This window comes from Onychomys torridus, chromosome 1, assembly GCF_903995425.1.
Source record: "Onychomys torridus chromosome 1, mOncTor1.1, whole genome shotgun sequence".
Classification (NCBI taxonomy): Eukaryota; Metazoa; Chordata; class Mammalia; order Rodentia; family Cricetidae; genus Onychomys; species Onychomys torridus.
The window spans coordinates 121160253-121185606 of record NC_050443.1 but is presented as its reverse complement, the minus strand read 5'-3'; the positions used below and the strand labels follow the sequence as shown (position 1 = coordinate 121185606).

Below are 25354 nucleotides of genomic sequence, written 5' to 3'. Positions count from 1 at the left end.
TGCCGTTTGTTCACTGGGATGGAACACAGGGTGGTGACAGCTAGCACAGCCTCACATCTGTGTTGGCCTTAAATGGTGCTTGGGCCAGCACTGGGTACTTATGTACACCCTGCATTCAGGTTTGCTGTGAACAAGTTTTCACCTAGGGACACTATTTTTTTGGGCGTTTTAAACAATTTTATAGGTCAATTTTTTTCTTTTTCCTTTTTTTGTTTTTTCAAGACATATGATTTCTCTGTGTTGCCCTGGTTGTCCTTAGAACTTACTCTAGACCAGGCTGGCCTCAGACCTTAAGATCTGCCTGCCTCTGCCTCCCCAGTGCTGGGATTAAAGACGTGCCACCACTTTCTGGTATGTTTTTTCTTTTGATTTTAGGAGTACTCTTACAAACAAACAAACAAAAAAAAAAAACAAAAAAACAACTCTGGAACAGAGGCAAAGAAACTCTTAGCTGGTGTGGTTATAGAAAATTGTACGTGGGTGTCTACAGACCATGTATCCATGCATTTTCAGACAGCCAACTGACATCAGGTCCCCTGTGCCTGTCAGCTTGCCTGTGTCTGGTCCTTACCTGGGGGTTTTGCGTTTGCTGTTTATTATTTCATCCTAATGTGCACATGTAGAGGTCAGAGAACAGTTTGAAGGAGTTGATTTTTCTCCTTCTATCTTGTGATTCTCAGTGACTTAACTCGGGTCATTATGCTTGTCAGCAAGTGCCTTCACCCACTGAGCCATCTTTTTGGTGGATTTTTTGTTTTAAATTATGAGTGTGTATATGTGTGCATACACATTTGAGTGCAGATGCCCATGGAAGCCAGAGGCATCAGATATCCCTAGAGCTGAAGTTCTAGGTGGTTCTAAGCCACTCAAACTGGGTGCAAGGAATTGAACTCAGGTCTTCTGTAGGGCAGCAAGTTCTCATAACAGTTGAGCCATCTCTCCAGCCCCAGTCTTTATTTTTTTGAAAGACAGAATCTTGTGTAGCCTGGGCTGGCCTGGAATTCACTAGAGCCAAGGCTGTCCTTGAATACTTGATCTTCTACATCAACTTCTCAAGTGTTAAGATTATAGGTGCGGAAAGTTGGGGATTTAGCTCAGTGGTAGAGTGCTTGCTAGGCCCTGGGTTCGGTCCTCAGCTCTGGCAACAAAAAAAGAAAAAAAAAAGATTATGGGTGCATAGCATCATGCCTAGCTCCCTGCTCTCTCTCTCTGTGTGTGTGTGTGTGTGTGTGTGTGTGTGTGTGTGTGTGTGTGTGTGTGTTTGTTTTGCTGGGAATTGAACCAAGGACTATCTGCATGTTAGGTTAGTGCTCTACCTGTGAACTACACTCTTCTCCTTGGTCTCTGTGTAGCCCAGAATAGCCTTCTACTGCTACTCTTACTGCTGTGGCCTTCCACGTGGTGGGATTGCAAGTGTGCCCAGCTTCATTTGGTCTGTTTTCATCACCAGTTTGGTTGGGACAAAAGAGCAATTTTACAAACTGATCCCCCATTTCTGCTTTTGATATGAGATTGAGCCTGTTTTCCCATCTGGCAGTTTGTGTCTTTTCTGCCTTCTTCTCTTAGTCCCTTGTCTCTTACCCTTTTTTTTTTTTTTTTTTTTTTGGATGGTCTTTCTATGTATCCCTGGCTGTCTTGGAACTTAAATAGACCAGGCTGGCCTTGAGCTCACAGAGATTCATCTGCTTGTGCTGGAATTAAAGGCATGCACCAGCTGGCTTAACAAGCGGTTCATTCTTTTATCTTGGCTTGTCTACATGTAGGGTTTTAGTAGCTCTTTATATATAGTCAGGGTGTTTGTATGTGCTGGTTTGCTGGCACTAGGTGTTTGATTACTGTTCTCTTGTAGTTTACCCAAAGCCGTCAAAAGGAGAATTAATGCTCTGAAGCAGCTCCAGGTGAGGTGTGCACACATAGAAGCCAAGTTCTACGAGGAAGTTCACGACTTGGAGAGGAAGTATGCAGCCTTGTACCAGCCTCTTTTTGACAAGGTATGTGCCTTTGATGTGCTTGCCTCATGTGGCCACTCCTGTGGGGTGAGACACTGTACCACCCAGGGACTTTGTGACTGTCTTTTCAGAGGCCTGTGTAAACATCTTAGCTTTTGAGTTTGCAGAGAGCCTTAAGTGCTGATGGACTCTTGGCTTTTAATGCAGAGAAGAGAATTCATCACTGGTGACGTGGAGCCCACAGATGCAGAGTCAGCGTGGCACAGTGAGAACGAGGAAGAAGAAAAGTTGGCTGTGAGTTTCTGTTGGGGAGTGTTGTTTAATCCTAGTTATTTTGTGGTATTGGAAGGTGAACTTAAGACCTTGTTCTCCTACTCATGGTTACTGTCCACAAAGCTTTGTAGAGTAGGTCGGCAGTAGTTCCCTTCACTTCCACTGGGTGCATGGGTCCATGGTGACACCTTGGCATCTGAGGTAGGGCTGTTGGTTATCACAAGTGAGTTGTGGCCCCTTCTCAGTGGTCTATGCAGCACAGGATTGAAATACAGGTTAGGCAGGCAAAAATTGATTGTAATGTGCCTGACATGGTGGAACATGCTTCTTACCCAGTACTAGAGAGACAGGCAGATAGATCTCTGAGTTCCAGGCCAGCCTGGTCTACACAGTGAGACCCTATCTCCAGAACAAAACTAACTGTAACACCAGTGAAAGTCTGAGCCCAGAGGAGGTGGAGGTTAGCATGGGTAAGAACTGTATATATTCCTCCTCAGTGGGAAGTAGGCACATGTGGAAAGGGGTCATCTGGAGACCTCAGGCTGCTCAGCCTCACTCTGTCTCTAGACCAGCCAGCATCATGATGGCCTATTCATTTTATTTTTTTTTCTAGTGTTACTTCTCCCCCACCCCTTTTCTTTTTTTCTTTTTATTTAAATTGTTTTTCATTTCACATACCAACCCCTGTTCCCTCTCCTTCCCCTTCTCCCACTCTCCCCCCCTCCCATCCTACTCCATTCCCTCCTCCCCCTATCCCATCTCCATCCCCTCATAGGGGGTAAGTCCTCCCTTGGGTAGTCAGCACAGGCTGGCATTCCAAGTTGGGGCAGGACCAAGCCCCTTCCCCCTACATCACAGCTGAGTAAGGCATCGAACTATAGGGAATGGGCTCTAAAAAGCCGGTTTGTGTACCTGGGATAAGTCCTGGTTGCATTGTCATGGGACCCACAAACACATCAAGCTACACCACTGTCACCCACATTTAGAGGGCCTAGTGCTGTCCCATGCAGGCTGCCTAGCTGTGAGCTCCCCCTAGCTTGGATCAGCTATTGCTGTGGTTTTTCCCATTATGATCCTGACCCCTCCTTGTTCCTATAATCCCTCCTCCCTCTCTTCAACTGAACTCCAGGAGCTTGGCCAAGTGTTTGGCTGTGGGTCTCTGCATCTGCTTCCATCAGTCATTGGATGTAGGTTCTATGATGACAGTTAGGGTAGTCACCAATCTGAGTGCAAGGGAAGGTTAGTTCAAGCACCCTGTCCACCATTGCTATCAGTCTTAACTGGGGACATCCTTGTGAGTTCCTGGGGATTTCCCTAGCTCCAAATTTCTCCCTAACCCCTTAATGGTTCACTCTGTCAGTCCTGTTTATTTTCTATGACAGTCTCATTCAAATGCCATGGAAAGTTCTAGCATGGTACAAAGTTAACTTTAACTTCTATCCTGGTTTGTTTGCTTTTTTAAAGGTACTAGGGATGTAGTCCAGAGGTTCACAAGCAAAAAGCAAGTTTTCCACAACTGAGTCACACCCAAGCCCCTGTCAGCCTAATTTTGTGTTTAGATAATAGATAGCTTTGGTTCAGTAGAATTATCTCTTAGGGATCTTTTTTAAAAATATGTTTAATTTTTGTGGCTATGTATAAAGTCCTTTGGTTTTATTTTGTTTTGTAGCCCTGCCTGACATGGAACTCACTGTGTAGACCAGGCTGACCTCAAACTCAGAGATGGTATAACACCACACGTCAGCAAGAGATATTCTTTTAAACATAGGCAGAATCTGATTGAAGCTGGGTTCTGCATTAGTTTGTTCCTTATGACCCACAAAAACCCCATTTTGATGGTTTGACAGTCTCTGCATTTTGCTCTATCACAACAGGCTATTTTGATAAGCATTCAGAATTCACTTGGTTTAATTTCCTTTAATCTACCTTCTTCCTGAGGCTGTGTTACAAGTCTCTCTTCCATGGTGCTGTGTGGCCCATGGTCACACATGCTGCTGGTGTTTGCCCAGTATATTTACCCTTATGTGCTCTGTCTCCTGGGAACCACATGCCCAAGTTGCTGAACAGTTTACTGATTACATTGCTGCTGCAGCAAACAGATTTTCTTTTTTCTTTTCTTTCTTTCTTTCTTTTTTTTTTTTTTTTTTAGACAGGATCTCCTTATATAGCCTTGGCTGGACTGGAACTTGCTGTGTAAACAAGGCTTCTCTCAAATTTTATGGTAGTCCTCATGCCTCTGCCTCTCATGCGCTGGGATATAGGTGTGAACTTCCACACCTGGCCTAAACTGGGGTTTCTCCACCTTAATGGTAGTGGATGTGACTATGTGTGTGTATGAAGGAAGCTGTTGTAGTATTCATTGTATGGTGACAGGCAGCTCACCAAGCTAGACTGGACATTCTTCCACAAATCCAATGGCAATTTGCCACCTTTTCAGTTTTCTCCCCTTGATGGATATTTCATTGTGAAATTACATGTGGACATAGTGCCATGAATGCCTTTTCCAACTCCATGGTTTGGAGACACACAGAAGGAAAAGAAAATGTGTGATGGACCCTCAAATAATTATGTTTTAGTAAGACCTTGAGCTGTATATAAATATGTGTTCTCAGTTACTTGTATTTTGACTGTTTTGTAGGGAGATATGAAGAATAAAGTAGTTATAGCAGAGAAAGAGGCAGCAACAGCAGAAGAGCTGAACCCCAAAGGCATCCCTGAGTTCTGGTTTACCATCTTCAGAAACGTAGATATGCTTAGCGAGCTGGTGCAGGTGAGGAGCTTCTGTCCTGTGAGTACAAGTGGGGAAGATTGGGGCGATACACAACTCCTGTAGTATGTTGAGGGACTGCCTTATATTACTCATGTACTACTTACCTGGGTGCTGTGAGGTTCTTTTAGGAGAATGAAAAGTCTCCTGGGAGCTACCACTTGGACAACAACCCTGTACAGGGGGGATGGTCTTTGTTGGAGAGGCTGCATTCTCTTTTGCAGTTCTTGGCAAGTCTGACAGTTCTGTTCACACTAAGAGCTTGAGGGACAGTCTCCTGCACCTCCTGCAGAGTCCAACACTGCATCTTTAAGACCTTGTTCATAGTTCTTCCTGTGTGAAAGCAGGGAGCCTGGGGAGATTCTCACACCTCCATATTGGTTCTCATTTGATGCGCCAGTAGATGCATGATAGGCTGTTAGGCATTCAGATCAGGTGCATAGGGCGTTGGGCATATTGTTGGAGAGCTCTATGCTTCCTCTGTCAGCATCAGAGAAGTGACTGCTTTTGGTGTAGCCTGCTTCTAGAACTGTCTTTGGATTTTTCCCCCCTTTGAATACCTACTAGGTGTCTTCTTCCTGGTTTTGTTTTATTCTGTCATGTCAAAAGAACTTAAAATTGGGAAGGTAGCCTTTAGTGGGCTTACTTCTTAGAGCTTTCCAACCATAAACTCAGGAACTCAATGCCAATATTTGGATGAAGAAATTAATAATCTACAACTGTCACTAGGGTGTCATTTTGAGAATCCAAGTCTTTTCATTCCTTTAGCTTTTTCTCATGCTTTCACAATGACTATTGCTTAGACTTATATAGCACAGGTCTTTACAGTACAGGTCTAAGCAATAGTCATTGTGAAAGCATAGAGCCACACAAGTTGTTGGCTCCTGTATGTTAGGCTTTGACATAGTCTGTGATCTTATAGAAGTGACACATATGCAGATTTGGGATATTTATTTTCCCTGGTGGATATTGGTCAGGCAGACCCACAACTAACTTGAGCCATCTCTTCTGGCACCAAGCCTTTTTTTGCTTTGTCATCTCAGATGCTGGGTGCCAGGAGTCTTGGTGGTAGCCATGGTGCCGAGACAGGTGGCAGTTGATTCTTTCTTTGCATCTCTTCCACCAGAGATACATAATGAACAGATTTGCATTGCTTTCCAGAAGTTAATACTGGACAAAGACCGAATTTTAATAGGGACAAGTGCCCAGCATCTGGGACACATGCAGCTGTGACTGCCATGAGTTGTGGGCTGTTGTTCAAGGTTCTCTCTCTGTTAGGAATATGACGAACCTATCTTGAAACACCTGCAAGATATTAAAGTCAAGTTTTCAGACCCCGGGCAGCCTATGGTGAGTATTGACCAAGCTCCTTCCTGATTTTTGTCACTCAGAGTTGGTCAGCCCTTAGTATGCCTGCTTATCAGACATTAGACTTCTCTTGGTGCTGCAGTTGGCATTGTGAGCTGGACATTTGGCTAATAACATATACCATATCCTTTCCCAAGGCCGAGCAGTCAGCTGAATACAGGCTGGTGACTGCTGGGCTGTGGTTATCACCTGGTCAGTTTCTAATTTAATTGCTGGATTTTCTTATTTGGTGGAAATGATCAGTACATCATACTTTTCCCAAGTGTCACATGGAGGTAGCAAGGTGTGGTGGCACGAGTTTATAATCCCAGGAGGGAGATGGATTACTTGAATGTAGGAGGTCAGGACCTGCCTGAATCACAGCACAGTGAGATCCCTTCTTAAAAGAACGGGAAGAGCATATAAACATGAGCAACAGTGGTACAGAAGTCTAAATACTGAGGAGAGTAACCTGCTGGGTTTAGCCTAAAATAACCAGTAGATGTGACTGAAAACTACCTTGAAATAGCTTCAAACATGGGAGATGGTCTGGCCTCTGGGAAGATGGGCTTAACCTAGGATGTGCAGGGCCGTTGCTTGCTGAGTCTGACCCCTACTCAGGAGCACTGTTCGTAACCTGTCAGTCTTGCTGTGGTTGGCGGGTTCCATTCCAGTGCTACAGGATTCCCAGTGACACATGACTGACTGGCTGGCTGGCTGGTGGCTTTCAGTTTCAGGTCTTGGAGACACACATGCTATGAGGGGCTAGGCAAGAGATCTTGAGAGGGACCTAGAGGTCTCTGTCTTCTCATCTCTACCCCTGGAGATAGGCCAGTGTGGGTGAGATTTTTCTTTATCAGCAGTCCCTCGGGCAGCTGTACACATCCTCCTTTGCTTTGTGAGAGGGAGCATTTGACTGTCTCTCTGAAGATAGGGCCATGGATAGTGGGAGCTCAGCATCCTGGCTGCCTGTCATGGTCAGGGGCTGTCCTCTTAATTCATGTGGCCACAGAAGCTCCCTTCCCACCTAAGGCTCTGGCTGTGCTGCCTGATCTCTGCCTTTCCTGAACAGGCAGTTGGAGGTCCTCCGTGTTTTTTTACTTTCAGTTCATCCAAACTCAGTTGTTACACTTTTGCCTTCATATGAGTCCTTTTATTATTGTGAGAGAGGGTCTTGCTGTGTAATCTGTGCTAACCCAGAATATAGACAAAGCTGGCTTCAAATTTATGGCCGCCTCTTGTCTCTGCTGCCCATGTCCTGGGATAACAGGCATATGCCACTTTGGCTGGCTGGCTTTCATTTGTATTTAGATAGCCTATTCACACTATCTCAGCCAGGGCTGGCATGACAGACCCTCTGCTTCAGCCTTCCAGGTGCTGAGACTATAAAAGCGTGAACCCACATACTTTCAGATGGATTAGATTTTATTTTTTTCTTTTCTTCCTAGAAGCCTGTTTGATTTCTAAGGCCCATTTTCTTCCATTCTCAGCCAATATCTTGTGTTCCTCTGCTTGTTAGTCAGGGTTTGTACTCCCTGCTGAGGCAAGAGGGTTGCTGTGAGCATGAGATCAGCTAAGCTAGAGTGGACTGTGTGTCGTGGATATCCCACCCCCCCAAAAAAAAAGGTAGTAACAAGAAATCATTATGCAGAATGTTCTAAACATAAACCAGGCCAGTGTAGAGCGAGCATGGCACAGATCTCTCCCCTTCTAGTAGTTGTTTCTTGTTTGAATTCTGGGTAGAGTGAACACAGTGAGAAGGCCGAACTGCCTCTTCCAGGGGCTCCTCACTCCAGAGTCTGGGCCTGTCACATGGTCTTTTCCAGCTGGGAAAATGTCTGTGTTTGTGCTCCAGTTCAGGAGCAAGCACTTGTGAACCCTTTGAGTCTTGATAGCTGGCTTGGGGTTATAGAAGGTGGGTCTGTTTCTCTTTATAAATATGTTGAGGGTAAATGCACTCATGCCTGCTTTGTCCGGTGATATGAATTTCCAAAATCAAGCTGGATAGGTATGGCACAGTAATTTTTGGTATGTGAACAGTTCTGTGTCTTAGAACACTAGTCTTAGAGCACTACATAGTTTTGTTGTTGTTTTGGTTTATTTTTTGGTACATTTTGCCCCAGAAAAGTATACCTTGCTTGCTTATTTTTTGTTTGTTTTGTTGTTTCTGTTTTTTGAGACAGGGCTTCTCTGTGTCGGCCTAGCTGACCTGGCTAGCCTTGAACTCCGCCTGCCTCTGCCTCCCAACTGCTGGGATTAAAGGTGTGCACCATCATTCCCAGTTTTGCTTGTTTTATTTTTTGTTTGTATATTTGTGAATTGTCTGTTTTTGTTTTTGTTTTTTCCTTGCTGCCATGTGGCTTTGGTGTACCTATTTTTCTGCAAGTATTGTCTCCTCATGTGCTCTCTGAGTACTATGTAGCTTCAAGGGAGCAGTTGACTCTGTCCTCTCCATCCACCTCCCATGAAAGGTCCTGTTTTCAAGGCACAGAATATGATCTAGATTTCATATAGAGAGGGAGGAGAAGGGGGGTGACACTGCCAGTGCTGATTTCAGTAGGCAGGTCTATAGCCCATGTGATGAGCTGTGAGGTGTTTCCTTAAGCTCTTGTTGCAGATGTTAGGTAGTTCTTACTCTGTATCTTTGCTTCAGTCTTTTGTGCTAGAGTTTCACTTTGAACCCAATGACTACTTCACCAATCCTGTCCTGACGAAAACATACAAGATGAAATCAGAACCAGACAAGGCTGACCCGTTTTCTTTTGAAGGTCCTGAAATTGTGGACTGTGATGGGTAAGAACATGTCTTTCTGAAACGAAGGTAGTAATGCTTTTGAAATTTTAGAATGAAGAGTCAGGTGTAGGAATGTATGTGTTCAAGGCCAGTCTAGGGTGTATAGCAAGATTTGTCTACAACAAAAAGATAGAAAATGGTAATGATATAAAAAAGTCTTAGGGGCTGGAGAAATGTCTGTGCAATCAGAGGATCAGAGGTCAGACTCCAGCACTCATAACAAGCTAGGCATTCTGCATATGTCTAAAACCCTAGCTTTGAGAGGGCAGGGGACAGAAAGATTACTGGGACTTGTGGGCTTCCAGCTAAGAAAGCATGAGCCCCAGGTTCCACGATACCCTGCTTCAAAGAGATTAAAGTCATGTGCCACCACCACCCAGCAATAATTTTTTTAAAAATATAGTTTAAAAGTTTGCACTTAAAAGCCCTGCTGGGTTTGTGTGCAGTAGCTTTTAGTTGGGAAGCTGTAATGTGGACTTGGCCAAAGCTGGAAGGTATGTCATGTCATGAAGTTCAGATACACCTGCAAACCTGTGATCAGTTTCTGTTTGAATGAGGCCAGGTTTTGAACTCTCTAGACAACATAATTGAAGTTTTTTTCTGGTTTTTTTTTTTTTTTTTTGTATAGCCTTCCTTGGCTGTCTAAACTCACTTTGTAGACCAGGCTGCTTCAAACTCAAACTTACAGAGATCCACCTGCTTCTGCCTCCCAAGTGCTGGGATTAAAGGCATGTACCACCACCACCTGGCTTGTCCATTTTTGAGGCACTGTGGTCCAGGACCTTGTCCACATCAGACTAAGTGCTCCATCACTGGATTGTGTCCTCAGCCCCAAGCCTTTTTAAGATTTACTTTTATTTTAACTTAGTGTGTATGGGTGTTGTGTCTGTATGTGTATCTGTGCACTACATGCATGCAGTGCCCATTGAGGTTGGAAGAGGGCATCAGATGCTCTGAAATTGGAGTTAAAGATGGTTGTGGGCTGCCATGTGGGTGGAAGGGAATAAAATCCTGGTCTTCTGAGCCATTTCTCTAGCCCACCCTAAAGTGCCCCCCCCCCCCATTGTTTTGAGACAGGATCTCATGTATCTCTGGCTGGCCTAAAACTTGCTGTGTAGACTAGGCTGAACTTAGAGTTTCACATGCCTCTGCCTCCCAAGTGTGTTGGGATTAAAGGCTGTGCTACCATCATGCTCTGTGAAGCCCTAAACTCTTTAAGAGCAAAAATATTTGTTGAATGGTGAAGTTTGATGCAGATCACAGCCCAGTGACAGCTTTGGAATTTGCCCACCTGATGCATATTAGTTGGCCTCTAGACCACTCAGTAGAGATGCATCTTAGAGTTGACTCTTGTGGCTGTGTCTCACTGTTTGGGAAATTGACTGTTGAAGTAAAGCACCAGAAGTGTTGTTAATGTCACTAAGTGACGGGCTTCATTAAAGTCCCATTTGATTCTAAGGCTTGGAGTAATTAGGGTTGGGGTAGGGAAGATCTTTTCCTGAGCACAGTCTGTCATGTGGGAGAGGGCTTGGCTTTCCAAGTGCTCCTGAGCAGACATCATTCAGGATGAGACAGTGACCTGGCCCCTGATGTCCTGCATGAGTGTGGTAATCCTCAGTTTGCTGAGAGATAGCAGGTGATGGGCTCTTGAGCATTATGTACACTTGACAAGGTCTTGCACAGAAGACACATTTCAGAATCCCTGTGGACCATTGTGGAAGAATGCTGTTGTCATTTCAGAGCTGTAAGGTTTTTGAGCATTGGTTACTCCAGGATGATGGGACCAGGCTAGCTTTTGTAAGCTGCCATACAGATGAGCTTTGGGTTCTTTGCCTTGGTTTGCAGGTTAGTGGTGTTAGAGGTCCCTTAGGGCGGTGATTTCCTTCTTAGAGAGCAGTAGGATTTCTCTTGGAGCAAGTGTCTATAACAGCTGCCTTGTCCTACAGGTGTACAATTGACTGGAAGAAAGGGAAAAATGTCACAGTCAAAACCATCAAGAAAAAGCAGAAGCACAAGGGCCGGGGCACCGTGCGAACCATCACCAAACAAGTGCCCAATGAGTCCTTCTTCAACTTCTTCAGCCCCCTGAAAGGTAGGCAGGGGCACTCAGTGTGCTGTGTGAAGTCCTTCCTTCCCCACGTTGGCTTAGCTCTCAGGAGTGTGCACCTTGGGAGGATGATCCCTTTCCTGGGCATATGGAGGGGAACAAGCCAGCTTCCCAGGCAGGAGGCAGGTACAGGTCTCTAGGACCCTTCCTGGCTTAAACTAGTCACAGTTGCAAAGCTTTGGAATCACTTGTCCAGCTTCTTTTTCTTGTAAATTCAGTTTGTCTTACTTTTATACAATTTGATAGAGCATAGGAGTTTACTTGGAATTTCTGTGTGATAAACACAAGTACATAGATTTACATTATTTAAAGGCTGGGAGCAAAACCATAACATTGAAATTTTTTGTTAGTTTTCTGAGCTATACAATGAAGATGGGACCTTGAGCCTTGTAATAATTACTGAGTCTATTTTGGGAGTCCTATCTTAGCAGTCCTACAGTTAATTCTGTAGTCTAGAGAAGGTGTTTGGCCAGACCCTTTCTCAGTATTAGAGCCTGAGTATGAGGGGGACAGGATTTTTTTTTTTTCGTCATTTTCCATGAAGGGACTGTCATTGGACATAAATGTCCATCTCTGTGGCCATGGTCAGCACATGGAGAGTTGTGTGTGTGGCCTTATGTAGGCCCATTCCGGGATCTAGAAAGCTGGCTTTATTTTGTCCAGAGCTCACTGCTCTTGTCCACCATAATGCCTCTCATGGACATTTGGGTGTTAATGTTATTTATAATGGTCATTTTCTATGATTTCTTTGAACCCAGACAATACAAAGTATGTTGATTTGGTAAATAAGAACACCCATAAGCTCCCTTTTGAGGACACTTGACTTGTTGGACCAGGCTGGCCCATGTGGAGCCCAGATAGAGGATCCTTGCCTCCAAGAGTCAGCTCACTAGGCATAGTGACACACACCTTTAATACCAGCACTTGGGAGGCAGAAACTGGCAGATCTCTGGGAGTTCGAGATCAGCCTGATCTACATAGTGAGTTCTAAGACAGTCAGGGCAACATATTGAGACCCTGTCTTGAAGAAAGATAAGAGCAAGAGGAAAAAAGTCCACTTCTCTGGGAATTGTCTTAAAACTGTTGTTAAAGCAACAGCGAAAGTGTGGGGTTGTTAAGTAGACATGGTAGGGTGGTGACTGACAGAAGCACAACTCTGAAATTCACTCATTGAGGTGCCAGCCTGCAGCGCACGCCTGTAATCCCAGCACTCGAGGCAGAGCCAGGTGGGTCTCTCTGAGTCTGGTCTACAGAGCAAGAGCCAGGACAGGCGCCAAAACTACACAGAGAAACCCTGTCTCAGAAAACAAACAAAAATTCCAGCCTGCATTTGAGTCAGGCAGCACAAAGCATAAGATCAAGTGCTGTGAACAAGAAAGGAGGATGGTGCCGGGGTGGATTATAGATTTGAGGATGAAGGAAACACTGCATAGTACAGGATTGATCTCTTGATCTAGGCAAGTGCTGTGGTGCTTGTCCCTGGGGAGATGGGATTCTAGCCCTCAGACCCTGTACTTTGCCTACATGGCAGCAGTCTCTTGTGGGTGGTGCTCATACAACCAACACTGTGTCTTTGCACCAGTGAATGTTACTAGGCTATGACACCAAATGACATGAGCCCTGTGAGAAATTTGGGTACCATAGGTTGAGCAGAGAGGATTAGATTAACTCCAGCACATTGCTAGTCAAAGTCCAGATTACCTGTCAGGTGATGGTTAGCTTCATGGAGTGTGGTAAGAAGCTCATGTCTCCTGTTTGGCTTGGTGAATGCCAGCACCAGTCTGATGGTCTTGTGTGTAGACCCTTGTGAATGCATCATCATCCTTGGGTGACAAGCTGCACTGTCCTCCATAACAGATAGGCATGCTTATGAAAATGTTCACAAGGTGCCATGGTGCCTCATTGGGATCTGACAGAACTGTCTGCCAGCTGAGTTCCCTTCAGTGTGGATGTTAAGACATTGATTGTCATCGTAATATAAGTGTGTTGTCTTTTCTTCTTCTAGCCTCTGGAGATGGAGAGTCTCTGGTAAGATGTATTGTTTGAAGCCCTGTTTTTCTGTCAAGTATTTCCTGAATAGGCACCTGTTCTTTCTGATCCATTCCTGCTCCTTTAGGTTCTGTAGTTAAAGTGAAGTCATTATACCTTGGGCCTGGGGAGGAATATTTGATTTTTTATGCCTGTCCTTTAATCCTCGCTAGAGACTCCAGTGCCCTTACCCTGAAACCCAGACAAGTGACAAAGCTGCAGCCCATCTTCTCTGTTGTTTTGCTTTCCTGTTATTTCATAGTGTAATTTGAACATTGGCTTTAAGATCATTTGAAGTGACTTTGCATGTGGTGACTATTGCTCAGCAGTGAAGATGATTCAGAGTGAGGGCTGAAGGTAGGGGAGGGTGCAGAGCGTGTCTTTACCCCACTGAAATGAGTTAATGTATTGGTTTTTCCTCTCAGGATGAAGATTCCGAGTTCACCTTAGCCTCTGACTTTGAAATTGGGCACTTTTTCCGTGAGCGAATCGTGCCACGGGCTGTCCTCTACTTCACTGGGGAGGCCATAGAGGATGATGACAATGTATGTGGGCCAGGGGGGTATGAAATGCCCAAATTTCTGTGTGCAGCTAGGCAGCTGATTAACTTAGTTTAGCCTTAGTCTTAGTTGGGGTGTTTGTTGCTGTGATGAAACATGACCAAAAGTAACTTGGGGAAGAAGGGTTTGTTTCATCTTACAGCTTGTAGTCTATCATCCAGGGAAATAAGGTTAGGAGCCTGGAGGCAGGAACTGACATAGAAGATGGCTGCTTAATTGGCTTGCTCAGCCTTATTTATAACCCAGAACTGCCAGCCCAGAGGTGGTACCACATTTGGTGAGCTGGGCCCTCCCACATCGATTGTTAATCAAGAAAATATACCACTGACGTGGCCTCTAGGCACATCTCATGGAAGCATTTTCTCAGTTGAGAGTCCCTCTTCCCAAATGACTCTAGTTGCCCCTGTTTTAGTCTCCAGCCAGCAACTCTTTGTCATCTCCCCATCCTTAACTCTTGCTTTGAGCAGCTTTCTGTACTGGAAAGTCCCTCATCATACAGCTCAGTGCTGCTCTGCTGGGCTGAGCTGGGCCTGCAACAACAGCATGTGCCTCTCGGACACCTGGATGGAGGGAGCCATCACTGCTTCTGTAGCAGCAGCACCAAGCTTTGTGCTACCTTTAGCATAGCAGGGTGCTTATGAGCTTGGTATTGGGGCTACATCATGGTTCTGGAAATAAGTTGTTTTCTGTTTCCCCTGCAGTTTGAAGAAGGCGAGGAGGGAGAAGAAGAGGTAAGGAAGAAGTTGTATGCAATGTTCTCATTGCAGCCTTTTGTGGTTTTGACTTCTTTGCTTGAACTTAGGAGGTCGAACGACCTTGCTCTGGTTTGGGTTGCCATTTTGAAACCATTTGTTTTGGTTTTGGTGCCCATAGATTTTGACCCTGTAGTTGCTTATAAAAATGTATCTTAGCTGGGTGGTGGTGACACATGCCTTTAATTGTAGTACTTGGGAGGCAGAAACAAGAGGATTTTTGTGAGTTCGAGGCCAGCCTAGTCTACAGAGCAAGTTCAAGGACAGTCATTTTCAGAAGTGTTTCCGAATCATCTGTGAAAAAAAAAAAGATATGCAGAGTAGTTATTAGTGATTGGCCTAAAAGAAGGTCTCTGCTGTGATTTGCTTGTGGAAAGTAAAAACCATAGGAAACAGCCTCTGGACCAGACTATTTAGCTAAATCTGTTGAGGTCCCTCCCCCCCCTTCATTTTTAAAGAAATTTTCTAAGATTTAAAGAAAAAATTTTTATTTATGCTCATGTCTGCACATATATGTGCACTTGCGTGCTGGACCCTGCAGAAGGCATTAGATCTCCTGAAGCAAAAGTTTGCAATGGTTGTGAGCATAGTACTAGGAACTGAATTTAGTCTCTCTACAAGGGCAGGTTGTGCTTTTACCACTGAGTGTGTCTCTAGCCCTGGTTTCTTTTGTTAGAATTGGCTTGAATTAGTTATGTAGAAAAAGCTGTGTGTCACTTTCTACATGTTCAGTGATGCCCTTTGGTTGCATCCCTAGTCACCACCCTTTACTTCTGTTCCTTTTAATACAGGAATTGGAAGGTGATGAGGAGGGAGAAGACGAGGACGATGCTGATGTTAACCCCAAGGTTAGTTATTTGGGGACTTCCTGAACCTACCAGTACTACACAGTGGGACTTTTGAAGCTGTGCCCATTTTGAGGCAATGATGCTAGGAATATATATGTCCAAAAAATCTGCAGTTGAGTAAAGACACCTCATGTGCCTGAAGCATTCATTGGGTCTGATTCAACTAGGTGTTGATCAGCTCTGTAGACTTGAGTATGCACCTGTGGCTTCCAGCTCTTCCTTACAGGAATGCTATGGCAGGAAGCACCCATGTTTGTCTGTAGAGGAAGGACCTAGCAGGGATTGTGTGCTGTAATAAAGAGAACATTAGATTGTGGTCAGAACTTCATATTCATATCTTCTGAGAAGATTCAGAAAAAGTATCCTAGGCATCCCTCCATGCGTGTACATGCACATGCCTTGTGATTGAGAACAGAACAGGAAGATTGGCCAAAGAAAACATAAAGAAAAAATGGACAAGCTACTCTACCAATTTTATCTGTTGTTTGGGATTTTTCTCTGTGGCCTCAGGAGGCTCTTGTTAGAGGGCTGTGGGCACCTGATGACCGGATGCCCTGAGCTGCTCTAGCGCAGCTATACTGTCTTGTGTTTTGACAGTGTGTGGGGTCTCTTGGAATGCACCCCTGCCTGGTGTCCCTGTGCTCTGCGTCTCTGACTGATTAGTGTTTGTCTGTTCTTGTTTTCCCTGCGTGGGGTGTGTGCTAAAAGCTGCCATTGCAGTGACTTGGTGCTGTGGCTGCTGTGCTGCAGGGAATGCATGCACACACTGTAAAGTTCCAGGGGGGACATGAGAGATGGGCTGCTGCCACAGTCACGAATGCTACTCTCCTCTTAAGGATCACCCTTGGGTCCCAGAGACTGTACTGGTGAGCCTGGGGAGGGGAGGCCCTTTCATCACCTATGGGCACTGAATGACACACAGTGCAGTTGTCAGGGCCCAGGGCAGCTTGTCACGTGCACACTTGGTCTTGGTGCACCTTGGCCTCTGTGTGCTGTGCTTGTCTCACTTAGCCTCCGGTGTGTCCCTCTCCTTTTCTTTTTCCTGTTGTTTTCCTTCTGTCTCCTCTCATGTCCCTGTTTTTGAAGAGATCCTCTCACCTAGGTGATCATGTGATTAGTGGAGAGCCCTTTGGACACCTGGCCTCTTGCATAGTCTGGGTGTGGAGAAGCCACAAAAGCAGTGGAGGCAATGGGGCACAATGGCGAGCTGTTGTCGCAGGCAGTCCAAGGGCTGGTCCTGCTGTCCTTGGATCAGGATGTGGTTCTGTGGTGTCATTTGCACCTTCCACAGTGAAGGGTTCCTGGAATCTGCACACAAAAATTGCACAGAGAGTGTTGTCTGGGAGTTGTTTGTTGTAAGAGGGAATGAGGTTCTGATCTTGGGAAGGAATGCAGCTCTGCTGTGCTAAAGCTGCTCCTACCCCTACTGGAAGTCCTTTGTATCGTGAGAATGTATGTGGCTGTTGCCTCCTGTATAATTTTGTGCATTTCATTTCTTTCATGCTGACAGTTCCTTTCAATTTTTTTCCCCATTTAGGTGTAATTTTTGTGTTAATCATTCATGCGTTTCTAGGTAAGGTGGAATCTGTTCATACCTAACTTCCAAACTGCTGTCTGTACTTGACTCGTTGCGTTGCTTTGATTTTTGGGACACAGAAAGGTGCAGTCCATCACAGTGTGTAGCAGCTGGGGTTCCTCCAGGCCTTGTGAGCGGCACTTGTATGGGGCTCCACAGCTAAATGCATGGGTAAAATCAGCAGAACAGTGAGGCTTAGCTCCTGTTTTCAGGGCCTGGTGGTTTTTGTTAACTAGGCAATGAGCTATACTTTGAGGGGAGGGCATTGTCACTCGTGACAGAACAAGAGGCTCTTGGGGTCAGCAACTGGTAGGATGGCACACAGCCCTGATAGGGGAGGTTCCTGTCGGCTGCGTTGTGACAGGCTCAAACACCCTTTGGCTGTAGTTAGCCTGGGTTTGTATAGGTCTGTTGGGTTTTACACTGTACCAAACATTCAAACGAGTGAACAGGTCAGGTCAGATTGATGAGTCCCTGCCAGTGTGGGGACTAAAGTCCCACCTCAAGATTGGTTGGAGGATGACGGAGTTGGTTGTGGACATGGTGTGAGGCACCTTTTCTTCCCTGTGTAGTCTGGAGAGCGTCCCTCATCCTTAGGCAACCAGCAGGGAGGAGAGACCCTTGCCAGTGCAAGGCCTTCCCTGTGAGGTGCCCAGAGCTTTGCACATGGTTGCAGCGGTAGGAGAAGGACGGCCAGGAAGAGTGAGAGGCAGCACAAGGAGCTCAGCAGTCCCATCCCATGGGTAGGCTCCTGCCTTTGGTTGCAAAGACAACAATTTGTAAGGAGTTGTCCAGAATGATAGCATAGTCCTACAGAGCCTCGGCCTGTTGTCCTTGCTGGGCTTACTCTGGAGCCTTCTTCACTCCAGCAGTCAGGTGCAGTTGACTCTGTTGAAGGTCGTCCCCTCTTTATCAAAGCCATAGGAGCAGCAGACCATGGGAGGTGTCCTCCTGCAGGTGGCCCTGGCATGGGCCTCAGCTCTACCTTTCTCCAGCCCACTATGCTCTTAACAACCACACCTTATGTAGTCCTGTGCTGGGCAAGGTTTTAGCTTACTTATGCGTTTTAAGTACTGGCTCCCCTCCCTTGATAGGCAGGCTAGCATTGAGTGGCCAAATTGTCGTTAAGATTTCTGATGTGGTAGATGTTACATACAGTTCATTTGCATTTTAGTTTCTGTCTATGTCACAAGCTGAAGCCAGTAAGTGTCCCATTTGCAAAATCCCCTTCAAAAGCTTGTTACCCCAGCAAGAGCACCAGTGGACAGACAATTCTGTCTACTGCCTGGCAGGGCTGGGGTCTGGAGCTGTAGTATCCCTGTGTAAGCCTGATGCCTCGCTGCCCTTGTCTTGCCGATAGCCTCCTCTGCTCCTTAGTAAGGATTGTGCTCCCTAGTAGCTTCATCACCTACATTGCTGGGGTCTATGTTTTGGATTTTACATCCTCAGTTTGGTTTTATTGACAAAAATGTTAGGTTCTTGTGGTCAAAAATGCCACTTGATTTAAGTAACAGGATAAAGTGCAGGATGCCTGTTCTGAGGCAGTGGTGGGGAGGCACACACTCCTCTCCTGCTGGATTTCTACCTGCAGTGTTTCTTGTCCCATTTGCCTTTTTACTTCCTTCTGTGGTGGGAGTGAACCCCAGCCCATGGAGCTCACACTCCTTCCCATGTGTGCATCGTTTGCCTTCCTCTCTACTGTCCCTGCTGTACTTGCCTGGGACACCCTGCTTCCCTGATGCTCTCCAGGTCAGTGGGGCAGTGACCTTGGGTACTGTGTTGACTGCCTCTAGATCTAGCCTTGGCTGTCTTCTGATAGCTCTTGCTTGATTCACTTCTGTATTGGGCTTTTCTAGAAAAATAATTGGTAGAATATGGTTTACAGTCTGTGATCCAACTATTCCAGTAATGGCTATCTCCCAATGGAAGGTTAAAAAATCTGATCCCTTCTTCGGTCCACAGGCTGGACGTCTCAGCTGATCTTGTGTCTATGTCAGAATCCCAAAGAAATTTGCTCTAATGCCAGTGAAGGAATAGATGTGCCAGAGTGAGGGCGAGGAAAGACCAAAAGCTTTCTTTTCCATGTCCTGTATATAAATGTGGCCTAGATTTAAGATGGATCTTCTCACCTCAGATGATCCAGTCAAGGAAAATCCCTCTCAGGAGTGCCCAGCAGCTTGGGTTTGAGTTCATTCCAGATGTAGTCAAGTTGACAATTGAGAATAGCATAGCATCTCTGGGCTTGGGTTCCTTGTTGACTTATAAGGCCCCTGAAACACAGGTAGGGATGGGAGCCCCAACCTGGAGGGCTCAGTATATCCCTGTGTTCTTCTATCAGTTCAGAGGCTAAGAGGTGGCTCTGCTGTTAAGAGCACTGGTTGCTCTTGCAGAGGACCTAGGTTCAATTCCCAGAACCCACACAGTAGCTTATAACCATCTGTGATTCCAATTATAGGGAATCTAGTGCCTACCCTGATAAAGACAGACACACATAAATAATAAATAATTTTTTTTGTTTATTTGTTTTTGGTTTTTCGAGACAGGGTTTCTCTGTGTAGCTTTGCGCCTTTTTCTGGAACTCACTTGGTAGCCCAGGCTGGCCTTGAACTCACAAAGATCCGCCTGCCTCTGCCTCCCAAGTGCTGGGATTAAAGGTGTGCGCCACCACTCCCCAGCTATAAATTTTTTTAATTGAAAAAAAAAAGTAGAGGTCAGACCAGGCCAAGGTGGATACTTCTGGTGTTACCTTAAATGTTCACGCAATGCAGGCTTTGCGTGAGCCCCATAGCCATGCCAAGTAATAGTCAGAATTGCTTTTAAAAAATTTATGTTATTGGGGCTGGAAAGATGGTTAAGCAGTTATGAGCACAGGCTGTTCTTCCAAAGGTTCAGTTTCTAGTATCCACATGGCAGCTCACAGTGGTCTATAACTCTAGACTAGGGAATTTGACCACCCCCTCTTCTGACTTCTGCTGGCACTAGGAGCACACATGGTACACAGACATACATGCAGTCAAAACACCCATGCACATCATAAAATAAAAGAGTAATGGAGCATAGTGGTACATATCTTTAATCTCATTGCTCGACAGACATAGGCAGACGAGTCCAAAGCCATGCTGGTCTACATAGTGATTTCTAGAACAGCCAGGACTACATAGTGAGACCCTGTCTCAAAACAAAAACAAAAAAGTAATTTTTTTTTAAAGCACTTAAGAGACTGAGGCAGGCAGATCTCTGTGAGTTTGAGGGCAGTAAGGGCTACGTACATAGTCCTGGTCTAAAAATAATTTATTTTTGATGGGATGCTGAGGGTAGATGCTGAGGATAAAGCCCAGGACCGTAGTCATGCCAGACAAATGCTTCACCACTGGGCTGCATCACTAGCTCTTCTTACTTGGAGACATGATGAGTCTCAGTATGTGGATCAGGCTGGCCTTGAGCATGGCATTTCCCTGCCTTATCCTGGAATTATAGGCTTTACCACCCTGCTCCACAGTCACAGTGATTATTAGTTGTATCTCCCAGGCATTCTTGGTAGCAGATGAGTTGAGTACATGTCTTAGCTCTGAGGTAGCATTGAGGTCCTCATCTGTTGCCCTCAGGCTTTCAGTGGCTTCCATGCAAAGCTTCCCCGATCCTGAATGTTGTGTAATGGCACCAGATTTGTGTGTTAGGTTAGATTGAAGTCACCTTGCTCCTCAGACGTGACCTGGACTCCTGCTCTGAGAGACTGATAGACATGACTCTTCACGGGAGCTGGCCCCTAGCCATTTGCTTCTGCTCCCTGAGCTACTGGAGTTGAATCTGTTATGGTGTTCTCTGTCGGTGGAGAGAACTAGCTTACTGGGAAGGACAGCCTTCCCTGCATGAATATCCAAGGACAGAGCTGCTCTTGGGAGAGGGAGTTACAGGGTGGTCTGTAGCAGCAGCAATGCCTCTTGTGGCGTAGTTCATTTCTGTGGCCCCCAGCAGATCTTAGCACATTCTGAGTTAAGACTTTGTGTTAGAACAGAAGAGCAAACTCCTGGGACTTTCCCTGGGGAGCTGGCTTGTTTCCATGTCAGCTCTTAAAGTCTGTTTGCAGGAGCCATCTTTTTGGTAAGAAGAAGGAATGAGCTCCTTGAGTCTTGGTTCTTGTGGGATGGGGAGACTTGTTGACTGATACTGATTTTATTCTCTTCAAATCCTGTATTCTCCTTGCAGAAAGAACCCAGCCAGCCAGCAGAGTGCAAGCAGCAGTGAGAAGCAGCGACCCTGAGGGGCCGCAGTGAGAAGCAGCGACCCTAAGGTCGCCTTGTGGACGGCTGTCAGGACCCCAGGCCGCAGGCAGGGCCCCCAGTCCCTGCCAAAGCAGAATTTGTTGACAGTGCTGTGACATCTAACCATTTCCAAGTGCATGATCCCTCTCCCCTTTCCCTTCTTACTTTGCTTAACTTGTACAGTGGAGACTGGGCTGCCATTCAGAATAGATTTAGTTGTAGCACCTGCGGCCTTGGTGCCTGAAGACCACGTAGGGTAGGCTGGGGTTGTGCCTGGGATAGGCAGAGCCTGGTGACCTGTGCACGCAGCCCTCCCCTACCGAAGAAGCTCCATGGTTTCCAGCTACTGAACTTGGTGGGAAGCTGCTCCAGCTGCTGTACCCTAGTCATCTCTCAAGCACTGTAGAGGAGGCTGTGCTCGCCTTAGAGTTTTTCTTTTCTTTTTCTTTTTCTCCCCCCTCCCCCCCTTGATTTTTGGTTTCAGGGCTGGGTGGGTTGTGGCACACACCTGAGGCCAGAGCTGTCTGGTTCACCCTTGTACTTATTTATTCACTTGTGCTTGGGGTGGGGGGCGGGCTTTGAACTTCATTCTCCTCCTCCTCTCACTTATGAGACCATGTTGCTGGCTTAACCAGGAGGATGTGATATCAAGTGGAGTGAGGTCTATGGAGGAAGCCCCGCTGCCTCCTGCCACTAGCTGCTCTGTGCCATGCAGACCACATGTTATTGTCGCCTCTGGAGGGTGCCAGGCTGTAGCGGGGGGGGCCAAAGCCCTCCCTCACTAGGGATTGCTGGCCTGTAGAGCACAGCTTCAGCTTGCACTGTGCACACCAGGGCCACACCTGGGTTTGGTGACCAGTTGGTGGTTGGTGTGTGTGTGTGTTCGTGTGTGTGTGTGTGTGTGTGTGTGTGTGTGTGTGTGTGTGTGTGGCATTTCTGAGTGTGTGGTTGTGGTCTTTGGCAGCCAGGACAGCCATGTCCACAGTGACCAGCCATATAGAGCGTGCTCGGCCTTACCCGATAACACATTTGTAACTGAATACGGTGTTTTCGATTTGTACAGAATAGTTAGAATATTCTATTAAAGTTGTGAAACACGAAGTGAGCACTGTTTTCATGACCACCCACCTACCCTGGCCACACCCTGATAGAACTGTATGGCTGCAGACTTCACACTTGGCTGGATGGGACTGTGAGAGCTCATTTTAGAAGGGAGCTGTTTGATTGTGGAACCAGCCTGGGGCCCTGGGAGTATTTTGGTTCTGTGGGAAAGGCTTAAGAAATGACCAGGGGTGGGAGTCTTGAGAGATGGCTCTGCAGAGCACTGGCTTCTCCCAGAGGAACAGAGTTCAATTCACAGAACCCATGTGGTGGCTAACAACCATCTGTAACTCCAATTCCAGGGACTCCAATGCCCCTTTCTAGCTTTTGGGCACCGTGTACATGTAGTGCACACAGATCTACATATCCACACACATTCATACAGTAAGATGAAACTTTTTTTTGTGGGGGGGGGGGGCTTTTCAAGACAGGGTTTCTCTCTCTAGCCCCGGCTGGCCTGGAAACTCAGAGATCCACCTGCCTCTGCCTCTCCAGTGCTAGGATTAAAGGCGTGTGCTACCATTGTCCAGCTAAGGTAAAACTTTTAAGGAAACAACTGAATCTGGGGTTGTGCCTTGTGGATCAGGATCCAGAAGAGATGCATACCTCAAAGAGGATTGTGTGATGCTTTTATTCATTTATTTTTAAGTTTAGTGGGGAGGGTGGCTATGAGATAATGTTGCTGTAGACCTGGCTTGCCTCTAACCTGCAATGCCTCTCCTGCCTTACCCCCCCCCCCCCCAGGTGCTAGAAGGTCAGTTTGGTAGCCTTTTCTGGGGGAAGAGCTTATCCCAGGAATGCCTACTTTACAGTTACAGAAGTGGCTTATAACAGGCTATAGTGGCACACTTTGGAGGCAGAAGCAGGCAGATCTTTGAGTTCAAGGCTAACCTGGTCTACAAAGTGAGTTCAGGTTAGCCAGGGCTGTTACACAGAAACCCTGTCTTGAAGGGAAAAAAAAAATGACTTGCTCTCCCTATAAGCCCAGTGTCCCTGGCCTGCCTGTATGACTGCCCCATCATCCTTTGCCACTTGAAAGCCACAGAAGAAGGCAATAGGAGACTCAGGCTTGGAGGTGGACATACATTAGGTGCTGTGACTGTGGTGTACCCCTTCTTCATCCTGTGGCATTCCCCTGGGGAATCTCTCACCTGTGATGACAGTCCTGCATGCTGCCCCTTACTCCCAGCCTAGTGTGATGGGAGTCACTGAGCAAAGGCCACAATCTCCACCTGAGCCATTTAAATTCACTTATAAATGTGCATCTCACACACCATTAAAAGATAAGTTAACTACACAAAATGATGTGCTTGGGTAATTTCTAGGTATGTTAGCCTGGCAATCCAGCTGGTGTCACAGCTGCACATAAGGGTTGCTTTCAAGCCGGCCTTGCCTCTGGCTCCTAGTTTACCATCTGTGGGCAGTTGGTCTCAATGAAGGAATGTTGGTGAGGGTCAACCGACAGTGTATGCAGCACTTTGCACCAGGGCTCCTCTACCCAAATGAAGAGGTGAGTGCCCTTGGCAGGTGTCCAACAGATCAGAAGTACAGAGGTGCCCAGTGTTTCGGCAGTTCTCAGGTGAGCAATGACAGTGCCACCCTTGGTGTGAGAGAACACAGCAGGAAGATGGCTGGATGGGAGGGGGCAGTACACAGACCCATAATAGAGGTAGGTTTTCTTTTTTTTTTTTTTTTTCTCCTCGAGAAGGTGTCTCTGTGTAACAGTCCTAGTGGCCCTGGAACTTGATTTGTGGGCCAGGCTGGCCTCAAGAGATCCACCTGCCTCTGCCTTCCAAGTGCTGGGATTAAAGGCATTCACCACCACTACGAAGCGGTAGGATTCTTTTACTTTCTGGGCATGGAAGTGTTCAGGGACCCACCTACTTGGGACTGGGTAATGGAGCTGGGCAACCGGTTGTCAGAGGTTCCATGCTATTGCCTGCCCTCTGGGGTCACAGGATGTGTAATGTCCCTCAGCGTTCAACCCAAATCCCTGACTGGCCATTGCTAGGTGTTCAGACCCCAAGAAACTTGTCATCACTGACCCATCCTGTAGACCTGGGGCAGCAGGCCTGTGGCTGTCACTGAAGTATTCCAAATGAGGCATCTAAGCTTCTGGCCAAGGGATTTACCTTCTAGCTTCCTTCTGCATAGTCTCAACTCCACTTACGGTGCTGGGATTGGGGCAGAGCCAGCACCCTGCCAGCTGCCAGATCAGTGGCTGCATCTGCATGGTTCACTTGGCCATGGAAGGGTGGATGGCATCCAGCCATAGATGGCCATTGAGATCCCAAGCTAAAGGATCTTGTTGCCTGGCTGGTCTCACTAACGCACTGAAATGTCTATCCCCGGCACCTCCCTGGGTGGAACTGCTGGATGGTGCTACCCTGCCAGGGTTTACGCTTGCCTCTGGTGGTAAGGATTAGGTGAAAATGTCATGGGGGAGCTAGCTCTGGCCCCCCCAGTTGGACCAACCTGCTACCACTGTCCCCAAATTGTTTGGCTATTGAGTCCTGGCTCAGGACTGAGCTCCTAGTGGGTGCCCCTCCAGTTCCAGCCTGCTGAGGAGACCTTGGCCTGCAGAAGGGCCAGGCTGTCAGAACAGTCTCCAGCATTGCCCCAGGCTTACTACAGGTTCCTACACAATGAGAATGAGGATCTTGGCCCAGGCCTTCCTCTGCAGACAGAACCGACACATTCTTCCACCCTAGACTGGCCCTGACCCTACCCACCAGCTGGCACTAGCCTGGCAAGTGTCCCAGAACCATAGGGTTCATCTGACCTGCTTTCCAATGTACATAGAATCATTGTTCAAACATGGACCTTGAAGTACCGACAGGAAGTCACTGCTCAGGGCACAGTCCACTAACCTAGAGACAGTTCTTGGTCACCAATGGCTGAAGAATGAGGCCTGGGGACACCTGCCAGGTCCAAGTCACCTTCATATGCCTGGGTGGAGCTTCTGTGCCAGCCAATTGCCTGGCCATGCTG

At 46.6% G+C, this 25354-nt stretch overlaps 1 protein-coding gene and 1 non-coding gene across 4 annotated transcripts in view; both read left to right on the top strand.

The window, feature by feature from the left end:
• Nap1l4 (nucleosome assembly protein 1 like 4) overlaps nt 1–22363 on the top strand; it is a 36059-nt gene extending 13696 nt beyond the window's left edge. For 2 of the 3 annotated variants that reach the window (XM_036199828.1, XM_036199838.1), the window contains exons 5-15: nt 1850–1991; nt 2157–2243; nt 4861–4992; nt 6268–6339; nt 8990–9129; nt 11076–11221; nt 13242–13264; nt 13690–13809; nt 14526–14555; nt 15368–15424; nt 21207–22363. In XM_036199828.1, coding sequence (XP_036055721.1) covers nt 1850–1991; nt 2157–2243; nt 4861–4992; nt 6268–6339; nt 8990–9129; nt 11076–11221; nt 13242–13264; nt 13690–13809; nt 14526–14555; nt 15368–15424; nt 21207–21245 — 988 coding nt within the window. In that variant the 3' untranslated portion in view covers nt 21246–22363. Of the gene's footprint in view, nt 1–1849; nt 1992–2156; nt 2244–4860; nt 4993–6267; nt 6340–8989; nt 9130–11075; nt 11222–13241; nt 13265–13689; nt 13810–14525; nt 14556–15367; nt 15425–16961; nt 16998–21206 lie in introns of all 3 variants that reach the window. The other variant, XM_036199846.1, reaches the window with a different exon arrangement.
• LOC118576939 lies at nt 6958–7088 on the top strand. The gene has a single exon (XR_004944129.1). It is a non-coding gene; the product is annotated as a small nucleolar RNA SNORA54 (small nucleolar RNA).
• Nucleotides 22364–25354: the final 2991 nt, after the last annotated feature.